General features: G+C 41.1%; 1 protein-coding gene across 3 annotated transcripts in view; it reads right to left on the bottom strand.

Annotated features, from left to right (window-relative positions):
- Positions 1–22,733, bottom strand: part of ZFAND6 (zinc finger AN1-type containing 6) — a 49,218-nt gene that overhangs the window by 10,884 nt on the left and 15,601 nt on the right. For all 3 annotated transcript variants that reach the window (XM_075133164.1, XM_048866504.2, XM_048866505.1), the window contains exons 2-3: positions 4,880–5,050; positions 2,518–2,629 (exon numbers count right to left, since the gene is read on the bottom strand). In XM_075133164.1, coding sequence (XP_074989265.1) covers positions 2,518–2,629; positions 4,880–5,033 — 266 coding nt within the window. In that variant the 5' untranslated portion in view covers positions 5,034–5,050. The remainder of the gene's footprint in view (positions 1–2,517; positions 2,630–4,879; positions 5,051–22,733) is intronic.

A 22,733-nucleotide genomic window follows, 5' to 3' on the forward strand; every position in this document is an offset into this window, starting at 1 on the left:
TATGGTCGGGATTAGGCAATTACTATTTAATGACACTAGGAATTGAGATTCAAATAGTTAAAGCTTTATAATCTTTAAAGCATAAATTGTCAACCAAATCAAAACAAACAAAGTATGTATACTTAAATCAAACCCTAATAAATTCTCAAGCAGATTTTTCTTACTTTGCCTATCTGTAAATTTTGATTATTATTGATAGAAATATTTTGTCAGTGTATGTGTGTGTGTAGTGAAACCAATGTTTATCAAAATTCACAGATAATCTAATACTTCCAAGCCTAGTTAAGAGTAATGCCAACAACTAGCTGAAGTAACCATAGTGGCTACTAAACCTCAGATTCATATACTGGTATGTTTAACGTGAGAAAGAAAATTGCAGCTTGTCCCTGTGAGTGGTCATTAGGCTGTAGCCTGAATCCAGGAAGATAGGGGAATCTACTCAAATACTTAGGACTTCCACAGAACATCTTGCATTCTTCTCTTCCATCCTATCATCCCCTGTTGCACAGAGAAGCCAATAAGACTTTGTGACTTGAGCCTTCAGCCACACTAATTATGCACTACTTAGAATAGATCAAAAATCCCAGGTGCTGTGAGGGGACAGGGCAGGGGGTAGATTTTCAATTTAATACTTTTCTAAATAAAACTGAAGTTGAAACTTACTGAAGTCATTGAGGGTGACAAGTCCACTTCCCTTTTAGGAATCCACTAACCCAGAGGTGGATTACAATTTTGTGGGGCTCTGGGCCAGAGCAAGCAGGGGGCCCCTCTCCGCCCCTTTCGCCTGCAGTCCCTCCCCCGCCCCCCCCCCAACAGCACTCCTGCTAGGGAATGGGGTCAGGGCACAGGGGCTTGCCCCTCCTGTCAGGGAGCAGGGTTGGGCTGCGGGGGCTTCCCCGGCTCCCCAGCAGGAGCGCCAGGTGAGCAGGGCAAGCCCCCATGCCACAACTCCGCTCCCTGGCAGGAGCGCCAGGCGAACAGGGCGAGCCACTGCATCTCAACCCTGGCAGGAGTGCTGGGCGAGCAGGGCAAGCCCCTGCGCCTGGACCCTGACAGAAGCGCTGGGTGAGCGGGTGGAGCCGGGCAAACCCCGTGCCCAGACCCCGGCAGAAGCACCGGGTGAGCGTGTGGGGGCACTGGGGTGATCATTTTTCCAGGACCCCTCATTTGGTTGGTGACCCTGGACATGGGCCCCGTTGGCCCAGTACCTAATCTGCCAACCAAGCCAGAGATTATCAGAGAACTGACTGGAAGGAAAGAGGCTGGCTCTGGATACTATCCAGGATGTGGGGGAGGGAGAAGGGTAAAGGTGCCTTGCATCACTTCAGAGGGTTTTCCTCTGCCCCTGGGCCTATAATACTTTGACACTTTTCCAGACCTGGCATGAACTTTGTGCAGTTTGACTGGATAGAAAGGCAGTATTAGTATGAAGTACAAACCTTCCACCCAAGCTGGAAATAGAAGGGTAAAAGGCTCCTAGATCAGCTAGCACTGCAGATAGTATTCAGCTCTTACTCAAGTTTACAAGTATGAGTTATCAAGTTAACAGCTTTCATAAATATTGATTGAGAAGCTGTAAACTAGGACTGGTTATGTTCAGACGATTATAAACGAATGATTCTAGTCTTACCTAACTGTAGTCTATATTATGACATTTTTAAAAAGGAGAAGGTTGGTTGATGAAGTTAGAAATTGCAAGCCAATTTACTTAAAATTTTAATATAATCTGCTTGTTTAACGTCTTTCATGCCAAAAGATCCCAATGTCCTTGAAAAAATTAAACTGCTGTTGGGTTCATGTCATTCAACACTGAAATGCAGCTACCAAAATAAATAAGTAAATATTTAGCTCTTACATACTGCTTTTCATTTGTAGATATTGGAATGATTTACAAAGAGACGTATATCCTTTACTAATTCTGACAGAGGTGAAGGAGACAGCAGTTGAGTAGCAGAGCTAAGAATAGAACTCAAGTCTCCTATATCCTATTCTGAATAACCTATCCTCTAGATGAAATGATGAGATGAACTGAAGCAAGCAGTTCAATATGGAACATTGCAGGTCAGTAAAGAGAACTGCAATTAGAAGAGCTTTCCTGTCCAGTTTAAGTATATATAATTAATAACTCCTATTTCTAAGATAGTTTCCCCTCAGAAAATCAACCGCCAAATTGAATGTTGTGGAGTGACGAGGCTTCATAGACTGTTTTAGTGCAGATATGATTTCTCTATGAGCAGAAAGGTGTCACTGCAGAGATTTTGGTATTTGAGACTTTGAATTAAAAATCAGAATTTTGTTTGTTTTCAAATATATTTATAAGATGATCTTGTTTGTATAATAGTAATTGGTAATTACTTAAAGAAATCTCATCTTTAAGCATGCAAGATCAAATTGCTCATTTCTCACCCCCAATTTTTAATACCTAATTATTCAGCCTTAGGACATAGTTGAAACAGTCATGTTTATATCAGTTTGTATGTAAAATGTTGACTAACAAGCATAGACAAGATAATTTACCTTGGCTGTGTAGACTGGGTAGATGTAGAGTCTAATGTTGATGGAGTTTCTGGGACACTGCCTTCTGTGTGCTGTACTGGTAAAGACTCGGTTATACTACTGACAGAAGTTGCTGGAAGAAAGACACTAATGTAAAACGGGTTTCACTGCCTTCTGGAGTTACAGAATTTATCCATAACAAAGATTCTTCTGCACTCTGGTCACAATTCAACATACTATTTTAACATATGGTGAAATTCCTTGCTGAATCAGAGCCTACATTTTAATGGATTATATTGTACTGTAATTATTTAAATTAATTATGTCTGGTCACATTTGCCCACTTCCCACCCTTGTCCACCGAAAGCCCACACTGCACATATTTCAAAAAAAGCAGCATTAAACAAAGGAAAGCATGACTGTTTTAAATTACTCAAAAGCTTCTATGAATAACTGGTATTTCAACTTCACATTTTTGTAAGAGACCAATACCACAGAAGATATTTTAGGATATTTGGGACCAGTATCCAACTTCCCCTGTATGCCCAGACATCTTTCATCCAGGTATCATTTTACTTAACCCTTTTCACTATAGATCCACCACTGCACTTTTGGAAATGCATCAGGCAATAACATGCCATTAAACTGAACAGAATGTTAGGGCCTACATGAAATGACATTTAGTAGCACAAGTTATGCTTTCTGCATGGTCTGCTTCCAGTCAACAAGTAGTTAAAACTACATAACATACGACACAGCTATACATACAACAAAGAACTATACAAGTATCTCTGTGAAGATATTGTACTGTGTCTACATCCAAAGAAGTCTAACAGACTGCCTGTACTAGAAGGCAAATTTCTTCATTTGTTTATTCAATTGTAAAGAGAGACTTAGGCCACGGGACCACTATGGACGAATCTCTGTGTTGACCCAACTTATTATTGAGCCAACTGGCAAGTAGCTCATTGAGTCATACTACCAGAAGCACTGCGTCCAGGATCACTTAGTGTAGTGAATCATGACATCTCCACTGAAAGAGGTACAATTCTTGCCACACAAGGTAGGATGTACTTTCACTGTCTGGCCAAAAGAAATTTTGAAATGGAAGAACCATCTTCTCTAAGGCCAAATACTATACTCCTGAAGGATCTCCTGGGTTTTGTAAAACAAAACAACAAAAACACAAAAAGCCACACACAGAAACAAGCAACACACACTACTACAAGAGGGAACATTCGTCAATATAAAATTGCAGTAACATACAGTAACATAAAATTGCAGTAACAGACAAAGATTCCATTGAAAAACTCTTTGAACAGGTCCACATCTAGGGGCCCAGATCCTAGAGTCATGGGATATCAGAACCAGAGCTTTCCGTTTAAATGAGACTCTAGCCCTGGTGGTTGTGAAAAAGCTTAAAAATGTGACCTGAATGTAATCCATACCATGAAGTTTACCAGAGTCTGCATGCAGTTTCCAGCAGAAGAAGCAGCTGCCATTAGTCATGAAAAAAACAGTCTGGCCCCACACTCACCACAAGAGCAGGCCAGGGTTGAGCTACACCATGAAAGACCACCATATCATGGGGCTAGTGGGACCCTGCTGCTGCTTTCACCACTGCTTGGAATGAGGGGGACACTACCAATGGTTCAGAGGGGAAGGAGTCTCCTAACTCCTCTAGGCAGCTGAGGGTGAGGAAGGAGAGGCCCCTGGTCATAACTGTTGCCCATTCCAAGTGGTCAGGGGACAAAGGGCCTCTGCTGCTGACCTGGAGCAGGGCCGAAGTGCAGGAAGCCCACATGAAGCGTGCCTAAAGCTATGGGTTGTCTTAATCCAGGTGAGCGTAAAGACTGCTATGGGAACCTTTCTTTCTGAAGACCAATGCTTCCTGAGTTGTGTTTGAAGTGTCAATCTTAATACTGCACCAATTACTTCCAGAATTTAGATTTTGTTCTAAATATTTTTCATCTGCCCAAGACAGGTTGTTCTCTGTAGAGTCAGTAATTCCTGATAATCTTCTCTGAAAAGAATTTCTAGCATTTTTATAGTGATATTAGACACCTAGTGCTTATTATATCTTGCCAGAAATAAATGCAAGGCACAAAAATATAAACTACAATTACACTTATAAAAAAGATTATCCACAGTATGTTTATTTCATTTTAAAGCGGATTCAAAAATTCTGTAAAACAGTAGACTTTTTGGCAGCAGTACAGTGGATTGCCCTCTCTCTCATTCTTTATCATCATCGGCTGCTGAAAAAAATCAATCAAATCCCCACTTCAAAAAATGGATGAGGCAGGGACATCTAAATGTAAATGTAGCACACAAGGTTTGCTCAAATTGGAATCAAGATGTTAGATATTAATCTAATACTTACCAGGAGGGCTAATTCTACCATTACTACTATTCTGCCTTTGAAGGTGTTCTTTATAGCAAATTGAACACATTCCATTTGTACGAGGGTTTCCATAAAATCCGCATCCAGTGGAACAAAGCATAGGCACTTGGCTATGGTTAGTTTCTTGAGCCATTTTCCTCTTCTGTAAACCTGAAATTCACATACACAGCCAATTATCTAATGAACTCAGATGATTTTCAACTGTTGCATTTTAAAATACAAAGGTTCCTACTGCTTTGGCATCATCTATTCTAGGCACAAAAGTCTGCTTTAGAAAAAAGGATCTTTGGGTCAAATTCTCTACAATTGTTTCATGGAAATCAGTGTCTTTAAAAAATAAAACCACCACCAAATTTCAAGACCCTGGTTAAAAACAAAAATTGCAGAAGAAAGAGTGTCTTCCATTGACTTTGGTGGTAAAGACTGTGCAGGACTGAGCCATCTTAAATGAATGTGCAGCAGGGTGTACATTTTCATAAGCAAACAGTTTTTTACTTTCATGTGGAGCATTCAGTAATTTATCACTTTCAGAGAGACTATATTAATTCCTAGCCTACACCCTGAAAGCACACTTTTTGAAGCTTGTACTCATGACACTACTCAAACTCTGAAAGTATAAACTGAAGACTAAAGAAGGGAAATATTGCTGCTTACTTCACAACATTTAATCATGAACAGCAACTACAAAAATTTTCAGGCTATTTCTCTGAATTTAGGAATCTGTTACATTATAAATTCATATTTAGATTTTCATATTCAGAAGTTACCATTTTGGTCAAGACTAGCATTTGAACAGATACATTCCTCCATACCTCAACTCCAACAAGATGTTTGCATTTTTAGAATATTGTTTCATACAATTTAGATCGTATGTGGTAGTCAATTTGGTAAGGGTTGCTTTGCAAGTTACCCTGTCTTTTATTTGTATTTCTCTCCTTATTAACAAGGAACATTTGTCTTGCAAGCTAAAAAGCTCAGGTGGCCTTCTCTATCATGAACTTTTGTGATGAGTTGCCTTAGCAGTTCTCAAGTGACCCAAGTCTTAGATTAAGCTATTGGAATCGGTTTCAGAGGAGCAGCCGTGCTAGTCTGTATTCGCAAAAAGAAAAGGAGGACTTGTGGCACCTTAGAGACTAACCAATTTATTTGAGCATAAGCTTTCGTGAACTACAGCTCACTTCATCGGATGCATACTGTGGAAAGTGTAGAAGATCGATCTCACGAAAGCTTATGCTCAAATAAATTGGTTAGTCTAAGGTGCCACAAGTCCTCCTTTTCTGTTTGCTATTGGAATCCAGACTGTAACACATGAATTTAATACAATCACTTTGTCTTCTTCACCCTCAATCAACCCCTCAAAACTGACCATAGTATATAGTTCAAGGTTAGTCAGTACTACACTGTCAGTTTCAAATAGATCATATCAATGTGCCATTACCTTAAAGAATGCCAAGCTGACTGTAAAGTACAAAATACCACAGAATTGTTAGGCAGATATCAGATTGCTTAAGCTTGGTTCATAAAATGCTCTCACTGTACAATTTATTCAGCTAGAGAAGGAAAAATACTCTTATAGCAGAGTCAGTCAAATTTATCTTTTAACTTCAGCTTCTTAAACATCTGGCAAATGCTCAAATGTTTTCCCCTCATGGTCACAGGTCTTCAAATATTGCCTTACAAATTTTCAATGGTAGAAATTTCTGAACAACATCTTTCTTCATCTTTCTTAGTTTTCACAAGTATATCAGTGTAGGGAGACTGCCCTTTCATTAGGAGTCTAAAGTAATGTGAATCCAACCTTCCGAATCTAAGGAGATGTTATGAATTAATATTTAAGAAGTTTACAGACCATTACTGTTTGTACTAATATAGCACCTAGAGACCCCACTCAACAAAACGCCCCTTGTGCAAGGCATTATGCAAGCAAGTAACAGAGTTAATCTGTGCCCCCAGGAGCATAAAAATCTGGGTTTGTGACAGGGCACAAATATGAAACAAACAGACATAACTGGAGATGAAAGGATTGTTGGATCATATTAAAGAAGTTCTGTATTAAAATCACAAGTGAGTTTGATTCCCCATAGTTTAAATTCCAGGGTATTACTAATTAAGAGGTCTGTTGGTTTTTGGTACTGTTTCTCTCCCTCTATGTGTGAAACTTGCAAGCTGCTAATTGCGTTAGTACATTCTAAGACAGAGTCTGTTCTCAAAGCAATTCGCACAGAGAGAGACTCAAAGCAATACTCTGTAACAATAGAAACAGCACCCAGAGACTCCCCACCCTTTTGTTGTATTAACAATTGTGATTAAAATAGAGATAGAGGATGTCTGTGGATGGATGCTTGATGTGGATAATAACTGAATGATCAGGGAGGTGCCAGCCTAAGAATCCAGTGTCCATCGGCTGAAGAAGGCATCAAGTGGAAATAACCAGAGGACCCCCTCCCGGAGGGCAGACTGGAATCCACCCAACAGCCTCAAGAATGGGAGAACCAAAGAACAAGATAACATCTAGCAGCACGGAGCCATCAGGAATGTGCTATCTGCTGATTGATTCAGCAACAGCATGATGAAGCAATTCCCATAGACTGGCATAGGAACAAATTCCTATAAAAATGGACTCTAGAAAGTGAGAACGTTGGGGTCTGATTCTGCAAACCAACTTCCAGGAGCATCAGATGAGCATCTGACAAGGCCCAGCTCCCTCCTCATGTCCAGGCCACCTGGCCAGTGGCTTGGCATGAGCAACTCTAAGGCTGGTAACTATGATAACAACCTTGCAGAACCTGTGTGTGTGTGTTTGTATGAATGATTGTGTGAATAAATATGAGATTGAATGGAATGTTATAGCTATAACTAACTGCTTACTATGATTCTTTCTGTATTCACAATAAATGTGGTATTTTGCCTTTTCCCCTTTAATAAGATCCTGATGGTTTTTATTTTATTGGTATAACAGGATGAGCTAACAAAAAACAAATTTAGCATAAACAAATTTCAGGATCACCAATTGCCTAATCATTGCAATGGTCCATTCAAAATGTATACAATATATACCACCCAAAAGGTGATACTGTTGCACACTGGAAGCTTGTCAAGACTTGACAGTTGAATTCGAGTAAGAACGATTCAATAGGTTTAGACCTATGGACATTTAGTGTATAGCAGATCTTGACTGTATGGAAGACAAATCCATGTTCCTAAGTTTTCCTCATCACAGGCATAGTCAAACTATAAATAAAATGAACAGTGGATATGTCAGAATGGGTTTGAAGTGATCAAGGCAATATAGTAAACATGAGACCAAAGGCCTGTTTCAGCAATCCTACTCATTTTCCAAGCAAGGGCATGTCAGTATATACTAATAATTTTACCACTAACAGCAGGTGCTTTGAAACCAGAGAATAAAGTCAATGCTTTTTTCACCAGTCAGCCAATTTTATACAGGCAATTTACCATAGGAGTACTACCAGTGCTCTAGAATGCATGGAAACTTTGTGTAGATACTAAAGCAGCAGAGGAAAACTCACAAGTTCAGATATATAAAGTCTCCAACATTTTTATCATGAGAAAGCCGTCTGACTTTTTGTATACAGTACAACCTCAGAGTTACGAACACCAGAGTTACGAATTGACCAGTCAACCACACACTTCATTTGGAACTAGAAGTATACAACCAGGCAGCAGCAGAGACCAAAAAAGGCAAATATGGTACAATACCATGTTAAACAAACTACTAACAAAAATAAAGGGAAAGCAGCATTTTTCTTCTGCATAGTAAAGTTTCAAAGCTGTATTAAGTCAATGTTCAATTGTAAACTTTTGAATGAACCATAACATTTTGTTCAGAGTTACAAACAACTTCCATTCCCAAGATGTTCGTAACTCTCAGGTTCTACTGTATCAATTTTAAAGAAAATGTTTTTTCACTGCAAAGAACTAAACATCTAAAAAGGGTACTAATTGTCTTACTCGGAACCAGCTCAACTATCTAAAGCACGGGTGGCCAAATTTACTGACCCTCTGAGCCACATACAACAATCTTCAGAAGTTTGAGAGCCAGGGTGCACCTGCTGGGTGTCTGAGCTTCAGGACTGCGGGAGGCATCTGCCAGGTCTCAGGGCTTCAGACCCACTCCTGGTGAAGCCCCAAGCCGCAGCAGGTGCGCCCCATGGGACTGAAGCCCCGAGACCCCCGTGGGCAGAAGCCCCTACCCCACCACCCTGCTGCAAGGCAGAGGTCCTGAGCTCTCCCCGCCCCAAGTCTGGTAGGTGGAGAGTGGGGGGAGCAGAGTGGGGGGCTCCACGAGCCACAGTGTCTGTAAAAGAGCCACATGTGGCTCTGTAGTGGGGCAGATTAGCCACCCACAGACCTGGAGGGGAAGGAGCCCCTCATTGAACCCTGGTGGGCGGAGCCACGACATGTTCAACCCTCCCGCCAGAAGTCAGTGGGCGGGACCAGAAGTACAAAAGGCGTGCTGGAGAACTCAGTTGAGAGGCAGCCGCCGGAGGAGCCAGATGCCTCCTGTGAGCCCCCACGCTGGGAGGCTGTGGCAGACCCTGAGGGAGCTGAGGACTGACCTGGACCACCAGGGCCATTTACAGACCTAAGCACAGAGGAGCTGCAAGCGCTGACAGAGGCTCTCTTCCCTGAAGACCAGAATGACCTCTACAGAGCCATGTACACCCGAGGGGGAGTTGGGAGGTGGCCCAGGGGTAGCCGACCACTGTCTGGCTGCAACGCTGACAGCGAGTGAGTCAGCGTGTTGCGGTCAGGATCCCCACTGACCCAGCGGCAGACCTCTCTGCCACTGCTAGGGCCCTGGGCCGGGACGCAGTGGAGTGGGTGGCCGTCTCCCCCTCTCCTTGGCAAGAAGCCTGCACTTGTCAGCCCTCCGCCAGAGTTAGGGGGCCCAACTGTTTGCTGCTCAGCCTGATTGCAGGCCTGAGCCTTCAGACTGCCCAGCCCCAACCGGGGGCTGGGGCTCTGTAACTGTTTGTTGTTTGGCCCTGATCAGAAGCCTGAGGTCACGTCTCTCATTGCCCGCTGATTCTCCACGTCAAGCGACCCCCGGAGCTGTAGTGGGGCGGATTGGCCACCCACAGACCCGGAGGGGGAGGAGCCACTCCCCCCAATGGGCTACAGGCTCATGAGCCACAATGTCTGTAAAAGAGCCACATGCGGCTCATGAGCTGCAGTTTGGCCACACCAGTCTAAAGTTTCATGCTTCATGTAATTAAAACTTGGGCTTAGTTAAGGGTGACCACTTTTCTTTAAAACAGATCAGAGACAGAAGAGCAAGACTACTAAAAACTAGACCTGGGCTGGGAGGTTCCCTTCCATGAGCTGTCTAGCCATACCCTCAGTAACTAACTTGAGCACTCCACACACTTACGGTGATTATTATTGCTATCGATATTTTTGTTCATACATTGCTCATTTAACAAATATTGTCACTGCAGCTAGATAAACCCCCTAACATTGTGGTTCTCAAACTGTAGTCTGTGGACTACTAGTGGTCTGCAGCACTGTCTGGTGACATGGTGCTATATCATTCTGTTCTCACCTGCTAAAATGCACTGAAAGACAGATAAGAATCCATCTAAATCTGATCCTCTCCCACAGCACAAAGATAACAGAATGGAATAATATAGCTCATAGGCTTCCTAGTTACAGTAGAACATCACATGTAATTTACGTATCTGTACAGTCCCTATAATTCCTATCGTTCTTCTCCTGCACAGAAAGTTTTCACGGGTAAGTCCTTTCTTACACTTCATCATGTAGCAGACAGCACTCGGTGTCAGATGAATCTTTATACACTTCTAACTTGATTTATAAAAACTTGAAATAGCGAAGAAAGTAAAACAGACTAAGTTTCTAGAGTAAGTTTCTAGACGGTAAGTTCTTTGGGGGCAAGGACTAGGTCTTCCAAAAAGGCTCTGCATTGCACTGAGCATAATGGTTATGTTCAGTAAGATAATTCTTAGTACCATTGTATGGGTATATCTTGTTATGGAGAGTAAAATGGATCATGATGCCAGATAACTTTAAAAGTATGTGCATTTGGTCTTTTAGTTACTACCAGTCTCAAACACTCTATACTTGTTAGTGTTCATAGGCTTCAGTCATCAATCAGAAGGATCAGGGACAGCGGCATTTAGTAGGATTAGTCTAAACCTCAGGTTTTTAATCTCCCTTTAAAAATAAAAAAAAAACCCTCCACTTTTTACTCTCCCAGCATTCCTCCCCAGAACAGAGGTATGTCTCCTTGCCCCTGTTCCTTATTTGTATACTTGTAAGTGTATATCATATGTGCAGCTGTTACTGTATTACTATTATTATAAAATTTAGTGTAGTGAGGATGCAGATGCAGATCAGCTAACTCTGCTTAAGCCCATACAAATCATGAACAGTTTTCCAGTTCCAAGATGTCCTTCAGGTTCCAAAGCAAGGTTTGAGTTGTACAGGTGCTCCCCATATATTTTATGGAGATTCTGGCCCCCATAACCACTAGGGTGGAGCAGACCACAAGAATGATATACTGGTGCCTCAACTACAATAACAAAACTAAATACAATTTGTGCCATGTTGTTATCAGTATACTACAGTATCACTACTGGACTGGAGAATGAAGGAGAGAAAGCTTACATTAAACTACATACCTGTTGTATTAACAAAGACTATTATCAGTACTTTAGTTAGAGCCTTCCATTTCAAATTTCACTTGAGGAATGAAATCTGACTAGAATACCACTAAATGCAGACTTTAAATAAATTAAGTAGCTAAACTATTCCCCCACCACCATAAGCACACTTAGACTGGTCCACTGTGGAACTGCTAATGGTAACCTTCTACCATTGCTGATGAAACAGGAAAAGAAACTGCAGACACACCCTTCCCTATTCAGCCACCCCAGTGGCTGAGGGTAGTACTTGTGCTGCTCACTCATGTTGTATTTTCTCACCAGACGCAATGTTTGACAATGTGCATGATTAAATCATCTGCACTTTATAGCACCTACTGGTATTACTATCTGGTAAGTCCTGAGGGTCTGAAAAGCATTAAAGGGGCAATGCATATTGTGGCATTATGCCACCATATTCTTCATAGAGATATTGTTATATGATATTATAGCATAACTGTGATGTATTTTATACTAGATAAGGCATGTGAGATATCATTGGAAAGGTTATTATTTACTGAATATGGTTATCCTATTTGTATGCATGTATCATTTTGGTATCTGAAGTTAGGAATATTGTCTAGGCATCTATTATAAATGTGTTTACATCTGGGGAATGCCCACTAGACAGAATGGATGGTGGTTGGGAAGGGCCATTAGGGAAAACAATAGTTCTTAGAAGATGCTAATCACCCACTGAGAAGTTTTCCTGGGGATGCTACAAACAGCCTCTGAGTTTTGGCTGCAGGGTCATGTGACCAAGTCACCTGGTAATGGACTCCATGAAAATACTAGTATTTTTCCACTAATGGGGGTGGGAACCACACTGGGAAACATAGGATTCCCACCATATCCAAAATCTATTCAAGACAGGGGAGTAACATCATCATGGCTCATCCATCATTAACTCCCCGGCCAAGAAAGAAGACTGCTGGAAACACCTGAGAAACAGAGACTGAGGTTTTGTGGGGTTTTTTTTGGGGGGGGGGGGAGGGGAAAGAAGGGCTGAGCCCAGACTCGAGGGGGTCTGGCCCATGAAAGGAATATCTGGAGTTTTAAAGCCTCAAGCAAGTGCAGCTTGTCTTCAAGAATCTCTGCAATCTGCCTAAAAAAAAGTTAGGGTGAGAATTTGTTACTTATAACCAGTTTCGTTAGTATATTAAACTTAGATTACCTAGCAAATAAAACAAATACGCAATCTTCTTCTGTTTGCTATCCCTTATTTAAAATCTATCTTTTGTAGTTAATAAATTTGCTTTTGTCTAAAATTATTTTGTGTATAAATCCTACCTGGGGGCAGAAAGTGGTGTATACCCCTCTCCACATTGGAGGGAGGGGGGCGAATATCATAAGCTTACACTGTAAAGTTCTCTGTGCAGCACAAGATGGTATAATTTTGGGTTTACACTCCAGAGGGGGGTGTGCACTTGAGTACCGGGCAGTTCCTTAGCTGAGCCTTCCCATGCAGGGCTGATCTCAGCATCTGTGTGTATAGCTGTTCCTACCTGTATGTGTGCTGGTTAAGAGCAGTCTGAAGCCTGAGGGAGGGAGGGAGGGTTTGGCTGGCTTGCCTCAGCAATACAGTGTAAAGGGAACCCAGGCTGGTGGGTCACGCAGGCTCAGTGATGCCACAGTCCCAGGTGGCACACTGAAAAGCGGAGGTGGGGGGGGGGGGATAAGAACCCATCACACATACTTGTGCAGCATTTTCAAAAAGTGAAGGGGTGTTAGAAAAAAGTAAGGAGGAGAGAAGGAAGTAAAAAGGATTTCTCTCATACGTAAGACAGAAATCCTGTTTGTTTATATATGTATAATACACACACACTATAAGTGTATATAATATATTACATTACACTGTTTTCACTACATGTATCACATGAGCAATATCACTGCCTTCAAGACATCTGAGCAACTGTACACAGGACTTCTTTATCACGACTTTAGAACAAATTGATCTCTCTTGAGCTAAACATCGTATTGGATTTTCTCATCTAGGAAACATGGGAGTTGTAAGTGTAGTAGCTCTTTCCATTTTTTGTTGATAGACTTCATGGGAAGGAGTTACATGTAAAGTTGCTACATAAAACCCAGTCTTCTAGAAAAGGAGAAACTAACTGGTGTAAGAGGCAACTGCCAAGTCTACTGAGGGCCAAGAACATAATAATTGACTTAATCACATCCACTGAAAGAAAAACTTTAAAAAATAATAAGCGTTCATGAAGAGAACCAGAATAAAATGTTACTACTTTGACATTCAAGAGATGCAAACTCCTTTGCTTGCGAAGAGCCCAAAGCTGGAAACAGTGACTACATACACAGAAGTCACAAATGCTGCAAGTTTAGACAAAACAGCTATGAGTTTATATCAGTCTCCGAGAACAGGTTACCTCAGAAGTACTCTATAGGCCCATGACTAAACAGCAGGAGAGAACTTGTACATTTTAAAAAACAAAAACACTTAATTTGGGGGTGATCACACAAAAGACAGCAGTCAGGTTTTTTCCTTAGACCAATTCTAAACTCTGGTAAAATCAGAATTTCACGTACACTGTTGAAAGAAACTTGGGCAAAGCCATGCTTTTAAGTGAAATACTAGATATTTAGATCCTAGACCTTGATCTATCTTGTTAATTTCATTACAGGAAATATGGCAAATATGGATGTGTGTAAATTAGTTCTTACAAATCAGATAACTATATTGGTAGAGAGAGCTTGCTTTATGTGAAAAAGTTAAAAGAAAATCATCAAAATAAATTTTGTAGAATTTAAAGATTAACCATGTTGGTTTAGTAAGTTTTAAACCTAGTTTCATTGAAGTCAGTTCTCAATATCCAGGTTAGCAGGACAACATTTTAAAATATTTACTCACATAGTTGGGGAGGAACAAACAGCTTAACACATGCACACTAGCTTCCTGACTTCCCTTCTACTTAAAGTACATTTTAAAACCTTGTTTACTCCAATACTCTTCAGTTTTCTTCCTGTAATATTTAATGTAATTGATTTATAAATTTTTAATATTATGTTGAACCACTGAAGCAGTCATATTGCCTTAGTTTGGATAATCACAATACTATTTCATGTTCCATATTAATGCCCACAAACTATATAAAAATGTATTCTATTAAATCACTTTTTAATAAGTCAGCTACCTGATACTCATTTATGATTTCCTATCGTGCAGTCAATTTCTGGTGAAAGATGTGTTTCTTCCGTGTTTCATACATGTGGCCTTTCAGCTAAAATCAAGTTATATATCAGACCTATCCTAGTTGGAGCTCTGCAGAGGATGGAAAAGACAATCCTAATCGGTTTTCCCCTTAATCTCCAATTCCTGTAATTTTACTGGAATCTGAAAGTCAGCAACCAGCAAATATGCAATAAAGTACTGTTTTTTTGATACAGTCCATATTTGGAACCTCCCAAAAATCCAGTAACATAGTAAATCTCCACACTGATCTGTTCATGGGGAGGGGAGGAGAGGAGATGAATGGCTTACTTACGTGGTTCACAGTCACACTGCAAAAAGGAGGGGAAAACAGCAACAAGTGGGGAGGTAAGGATGAAGGTGGAAGGTCAGCAGGTAAAGAACTGGGTAGGGACAGTAGGTAGAAGGAGGGAAAAGGATGCAAGTGGTGGTTTACCTCTGATCTCACAATCCCAGCAATGAGCTGGCCACAGGATAGCAGGAGCAGGAAAGAGGAGAAAGATCAGCAAGGATTATGTCTGACCTGGGCTAGGACACAAGTTACTATAATTAGTAGTATTACCATATAACACACCTAGTCATAGTAGACCACTGAGCTAGGCGCTGTACCAACAGCTAACAAGATATCGCTCCCTGCCCCTATATTACTTACTACCATAATCTGATGTGCTCTTCAAAATTTGATTGCATCAGGACTGGCTGAACATATATTTCATTACTACTCCTACACAAAATAAAGAAAGTTACAAGAAAAGCAAACTCTCTATATCAATACTAAGAGAATCACTGATTATGAAGATTTAGCTTTCAGCAAATGTCTTTGCATACACTGCACCATGAATAGCTGTTACTTTGAAACAGTAATTACTACTTACAGCCACGCTCAACATTCACATAAAACAGATTAGCAAAAAACTGTTTTAAGTATCAAAGATCCTAGCTGCTGAAAATAAGGCACTTCAGGGACTCCGGTTCATCTCATACCGGTAGAGCAAATTACATACAATGACCACTCAAAAAGAAAAGGAGTACTTGTGGCACCTTAGAGACTAACAAATTTACTTGAGCATAAGCTTTCGTGAGCAACAGCTCACTTCATTGGATGCATTCAGTGGAAAATACAGTGGGGAGATTTATATATAGAGAGAACATGAAACAATGGGTGTTACCATACACATCATAACCAAAGTGATCACTTAAGGTGAAGTGAGCTGTAGCTCACGAAAGCTTATGCTCAAATAAATTTGTTAGTCTCTAAGGTGCCACAGGTACTCCTTTTCTTTTTGCGAATACAGACTAACACAGCTGCTACTCTGAAAAATGACCACTCAGAGGATATAAGTGGTAAGCAAAATCACTTTCTGTACAAAATGTATTCACATCAAGCTGCATTGAACAAAATGAAGTGGTGGTTCCATAAAGTTTCACTGCTCTAGTCAAGCTGCTCTAGCATATCAAGACAGAGAAAATCTATTGAAAGATGTGTAAGTATTAGGAATATCAGCATAATAACACACACACTCAGTTTTATTGAATACTAAGAGAAATCACATTTTGTTTACACCAGAGATTTAAAAGAAGCAGAGCATGAACAAAAAAAAGTGTTTCATGAAAACGTTAGAATTCCAGAAGCTACAGGCTGTTACACAGAGCTATTGCTTTTACATAGTACCACTTCTTTATACTGAAGCATCTGACATACCTGTTGCATTGCATAGGAAACCAAATGCCCCAGTCCAACTATACAATCTCAGAGTTCTTTCCCAGTTTATACATACTCAGTTCAAAGTAGTGAAATAAAAATCAAAAGATGTGTTTCAGATGTCTATTATAACATCGTTAATGTGTTTAAATTGTGTATATTTCTGGTTTCCAAGTTCTTCAGAAATAACTTTGCAGAGTTAGGGCTGTAAAATCTCAAAAACTTAAATCATGTTTTTCCAAGTCAGCTTGCCTTGTCCCACTGGTGGGACATTTTATGAGAAAAAGCTAATAAAGACAAGGCCAAAGAGCCTACAGTGAACTTGTCAAAGCAGTGTGGGAGAATTAATCTTAAAGCAAAACCAGGAAATTTTTAGTTCCCAGAAATTGCAAGAAACATCGCTGTTTATCATCTGACTGAAGTCATAGTACCAATAGCAACACACCTCTATTTTCCAAAACTGAAGTACAGCATTAGTCCTGATGAAGCCATAACATTGTGGCCCAAAGGTGAGTGCGCTACCGAGAGCGTCATCAGGACATGTTCAGAATTTAAGACTAAAGGGCACTGCTGTAACATTCTAAATTACTTTTACCCCCTTGACAGAGGAATGTTAAACTGCCAATCCACATTTATAAAGCTACAAATCATAGGAAAATAAGAGCTTTGTCACTAGAGCTGGATTCAGGCTGATTTCCCCAAAACAGGAAATAAAAATGAAAAATAATGTCTATTAGGTTAAACAAATAGCAAACAATCCTTAGAGTAGGCATGCTTATTTTGCAATAAAATGCGAAGACAGAGGTGGCTGGAACACTGGTATAAATTAAATAGTAATACAGGAAAAACAGGAACCAAAGTTTGTTTGTACAAGCAAAGACTAATTCTGAATAAATTTCAGACTCATAAATATGGACATTACATATGAGATTGTCTTATCCATCTCTGAAGGGACTTGTGTGAATATCTTTCTAGGGGAGGTCATGAGGAACGATGGAATGATAAAGGAAACTTGAGAGGTATAACTGAGGGACACCAGGGATGCAAAGGGGATGGTAGGGTGGAAAAAGATACCGGATATCAGAGACTGTCCGGGACACACTGTCCTACTGAAGTGTCAGGGGGCAAGGGAAGCTGAAGCAGAGAGGATGTGTTCTCACAATGTAAAATTTTGCTATTCGGTTTAGCTAACCGAAGGGGTACCTATCTAGATTAGTTTAGGATTTTAAGGATAAGATCAAGTATGTTTTGAATATCATTTATAAAATGTAAAGCAGAGTAGCACAACTCCAAAAGCTGTCTCGGATCCTGTGTCTGAAAACCGTTCTAGCTTTGCAAGATGATAATCTGCAAAGTAAATTCAAACATTTACTAAATTATTCAAGTAATTGCTGGGAGAATTGTTATAGCTTTAGTTTATTTTGAGCCTCAGTGAATTGATTATTCTATCTACGCTACTATGTAAGCCAGGATTTGAACTCTGGATCAAGCCTAACCCCTCTTCTGTCTACACACAAATCATGCTGATCCAAGGTCCCAGAAACCCTGGGGGTGGGAGTATATCTACATTGCAATAGAACACCTGCGGCTGGCCTGTGTCAGCTGACTTGGCCTCAAGCTGCAGGGCTATAAAATTGCAACATAGATATTTAGGCTCAAGCTAGAACCCTGGTTTTTGGCCCTTGCAAGGGTGGAGAGTCTCAGTCTGGGCTGCAGTCCAAATGTCTACACTGCTATTTTTAGCCCAGCAGCCACAGTCAGCTAATCTAAGCTCTCAAACTCAATGCTGCAGGTTTTTTAAAATCACAGTGTAGACATCCCATGAAGGTATGATTACACTGCAGTTAGACCACTCGCAGCTGGCACATGTCAACTGAGTCAGTCTTGTGGGACTTGGGCTGCAGGGCTATAAAACTGCACTGCAGACGTTTGAGCTCAGGCTGGAGCCCAAGCTCTGAGAGCCTATGAGGAGGGAGGGTCCCACCCCGAACATCTACACTGCAATTTTACAATCCACTGCCCAAACCCTGCAGGCCTGAAGCAGCTGACATGGGCCAGATATGGCTGTTTAATTGCAGCATACACATACTCTCCTGAAGCAGCCAGGGTCTCGCTTATTTTAAACAGTTATTTAAACCTAGAGGAAAGAGGCAGTTATAAAAGCTGTTTTAATACAAGTTCTCAAAAGATACCTGTCGCAGGGAATTTTGACGGCAAGAACAGAAACTAAGAGCAATTGCTGCATAAACAGTACAGTGTAAAATTTGAAAGTCAGTTTATAGAATTGCAGTTGTACAATTAGCACAATGGAGTCCTGGTCCCTAACTGGGGCTCCTCGGTGCTACTCCAATACAAATTATATAATTTAAGATAGCAATTCAAGACCTGGGGATGTGGTTAACTTCCGGGGTTATCGCTATTACCACTCACAATAGCGTGCTATGTTGCTTCCATGTGGAGTTGTGCGCCATGTCCAATTTAAGTGTACAGAATATACAATATTCTCACTGTGATCACATGCTACATGGGGCACTCAGCTGAAAGTTACTGCCTTGCCAACTGTAGAGAGGATATGTAGGGACACATTTTCAGTATAGTGAGAAATATAAGTATTCAGTTCCCTGTGGCAAGAATCACTTTTCCATGCACAATGCACTTAAATTTATCCATTGACTCAGAGGGTGCTCCTCTGTTTTTGTATTTGGCCATCCAGTAACTTATACGGTACATTTTAAATGCCTGTTCTCCAATGATTGTAAAAGGTGAGCGTAACCATAGGACAAAAGTACTGATTTTGCATGCCGGCTAAGAAAGTCTAGTGCTCTATGTGGTTTGAAAGGTTGTCTTTCACCAACAGAAGTTGGTCCAATAAAATATATTACCTCACCCACCTTGTCTCGTGCAGTTTAGTTCGCCAGAACCCCATCTGCACAAGTGAAGTTTAATTATTCATTGCCCATAACACAAGCTGTCAACTTGCACTTGGGCACTGACTGATTGGCACATCCAAAGTCACAGTGGAAATGAAAGTTGGCATTTTCGACATCTACAAGGAAACTGAGGAAGAAGGCCAACCGCCACACATTAGGCAGGGAGCACAAAGCTGAATATGTATATAGTCTCCCTGAAGTATAGCTTGGGGATCATTTACAAGAAATACTCAGGCAGGTCAGATTTCATTATCAGCCTCAGGTTTCAATCTTGTCCATTCAGGATTTATGTTATGTCAAATCAGCACCTTGTCTCAGAGGGAGGGGTGTTTATTTCACTATACTGAATCTACAACAGTTTGTGTTTATGTAGTGACTTGCCTTTTGAAGGTTCCCAAAACACACCACTCTGCTAAAATATGGGCACTGCTGGGGCAGCTAACTGAAATCATACAACAGTGGTGTAGGAAAGCCCATTTAGCCAAGGACACTAAGGCTATGGGCTGGTCTTCACTACCTGGAAGATCCATGCTGCTGAAATTGATGCAACAGCTGTCGATTTAGCTGGTCTAGTGAAGACCTGCTAAATTGACAGCAGAGCGCTCTCTAGTACAGTGGTCTCCAAAGTGGGGTGCGCGCACCGCAGGGGATGCGCAAGACCATCCCTGGGGGCGCGCGGCAGGAGGAGCGCTGCCGAAGGAGCACCGCCAGCATGGCAGCAGCGCTCCTGGACCTCTGATTCTTCGGGCGGCACGCCAGCGGCAGCTGGGCTCTTCCCCGCTCCATCTTCAGCAGCACGCCGGCAGTAGCTGCTCTTTTTTTTTTTTTTTGCTTCCCTAGAGCCAGCCCTGGGGGTGCGCGATCCACAAAGTTAGGAGACCACTGCTCTAGTCGACCCCAGTACTCCAGCTCTCTGAGAAGAGTAAGGGAAATCGATCGGAGAGCGTCTCCCATCAACGCAGCGCAGACACCAGGGTAAGTCGACCTAAGCTACGTCGACTCCAGCTACATTATTCACATAGCTGGAGTAGCATAACTTAAGTCGACTTACCCCAGGAGTGAACCCCAGCTATGCCATTGTAACACTGTAGTGCAAATACTACAACACCAGAAGGGGTTTTTTTGTTGCAGTAGTAAATCCACCTCCTTGAGAGGCAGCAGCTAGGTCAATGGAATAATTCTTCCATCGATCTAATGTGCCTATACTAGGGTTTAGGTTGGCTTAACTACATTTCTCAGATGTGTGAGTTTTTCATGCTCCTGAATGCCGTAACTAGGTCAACGTAATTTTTAGGTGTACATCAGACCTCAGACAAATCCTCCAGTCTTCGGAAGAGGCCCAGGGCACTGTGTGTTTTTAAAGATCAGCATGGAACAGACACATTTTTAACATCTCTTCCTAAAGCCCATATAGAATAAACTGCATGGATTTCAATTTCGCAACCTCAAAAGGATGAAAGACAGAGTTGACTGTCAGGACTTGAATAAAAGTCTACATACCAAATCTAGTGCTTTAGTCACTAAATCAACCTTTCTATCCAGAACACAATATAAGTACTCAGTTTGGGTACAAAAAGTTGTCAACCACCTTTTTTGGACAACCAAATTTAACACACGTGGTTTCTGGACAAGATTTAGGGCTTGTTGACACTATCGCTTAAGTTGATGTAACTTACGTCATTCAGAGGTGTGAAAAAGCCACCCTCAAGTGATACAAGTTACATAGACTTAAAGTGGTGTCTACACCATGCAATGTTGCCGGGAGACACTCTCCCGCCGACAGAGCTTCCACCTCTTGTTGAGATGGAGTAATGACATCCAGCTGTGCCAATGAAGCACGATAGTGAAGACAAGCCCTCAGATATGCAACTCCAGGTTAATTGCTTTTCCCCCTCCCACCATCCCCCTACTCATTTACCATCCAGAATATTTAGATGAGCAAGTTAAGATCACAATGGTCTAAAAACAATTTTGCTGGATGCCACTGTTTCTCCTCTTAATACGATGGCACCTATGTACAGAGTTCTTTCCATAACACTACACAGAAAAAAATATATATGGCCATATGGCAAGAGGGAGCAGATAAAGGGGATGGAGGAAAAAGAAAATATGTGGAACTAACAATATGCATGCCAAATATCAACTCAGTCATTTTGCTTGCATGTTATATAATTCCTTCCCCTCTGTTTTGTGTGTTTAGACCAGTGGTGGGCAACCTGTAGCCCGCATGCGGCCCATCAGGGTAATCCACTAGCGGGCCACTAGACTGTTTGTTTACATTTGCACGGCCGCCTGCAGCTCCCAGTGGCCGCAGATCGCTGTTCCCGGCCAATGCGAGCTGCGGGAAGGAGCCTTCTGGTCAATTAAAGCTTACCAAAGAGTTTCAGTCAATTATTATGACAGGATAAACAGCATTCTAGGGTCTTGACAGTGAGAAATTAAACTGTCATCAAGGCTGAGTCAGGAACTTTCCAATATACGGGACAGACTGATATCACTTCTGGAATTTGTGGTTGTGCAATGAAGAACTGATGTAAAAATTAGAAAGATATAGGGATAAATGGGCAACAGCAGCATGCAAGGACTGGTTTACGTACTACGCATACAAAACTGAGGCCATAGGTCACACTGTGACTTTGCAGAATGGCAAGCTAATTGCTGTAGCAAAATCAAACTAAACATTAGCCATGTCAGTTTGAAATCTCTAAAATGTAGTTTTGTAGACAATATGTACAAGTCACTCTTTCTGGCAAGTTAGAAAAGTATACTGAGCAATTCTACTTAGATATATAGGAAAAAAACATAGGGTGGAAGTATAGCAATGGAGAGAGAGAGAGAGAGCACACATGAAAATGAAGGAAGATACATTGTGATTAGTTAAGAGAACGGTGTGACATTAAGGATAATAAAAAGGATAGAACAGAAGCAAGTTATTTTTTAAAATGCAAAAGATAAGAAATTTAGTTGACTTAACAATATGGTACATAACACCTAGTTTTAAATCAAACTTACAATCTGTACTACACCTATGAAAAGGCTTCAATATTTGAAAGTTGGGCCAAACCACAAGAATTATTTAAATATAGTGAGATGAAAGCTTTCATCCTTTCTATTCTGACCTCTAAATCTTACTGGGAAACTGATTTGTTGTAAATTAGTTGACTGCTCATTTTTAGAAATAAAAGAGGGTCTTTGTAACATTAAACAGCAAAGCCCAAGCAAAGTGTGTTTTTAATAGAAGTCTGCTGTTTAAAAACAGTTGCTTATGTGCTCTGTAAAATAATTCATAATCCCCCTCTTTAAAATC

The sequence above is a fragment of the Caretta caretta genome, chromosome 10, assembly GCF_965140235.1.
Source record: "Caretta caretta isolate rCarCar2 chromosome 10, rCarCar1.hap1, whole genome shotgun sequence".
Taxonomy (NCBI): Eukaryota; Metazoa; Chordata; order Testudines; family Cheloniidae; genus Caretta; species Caretta caretta.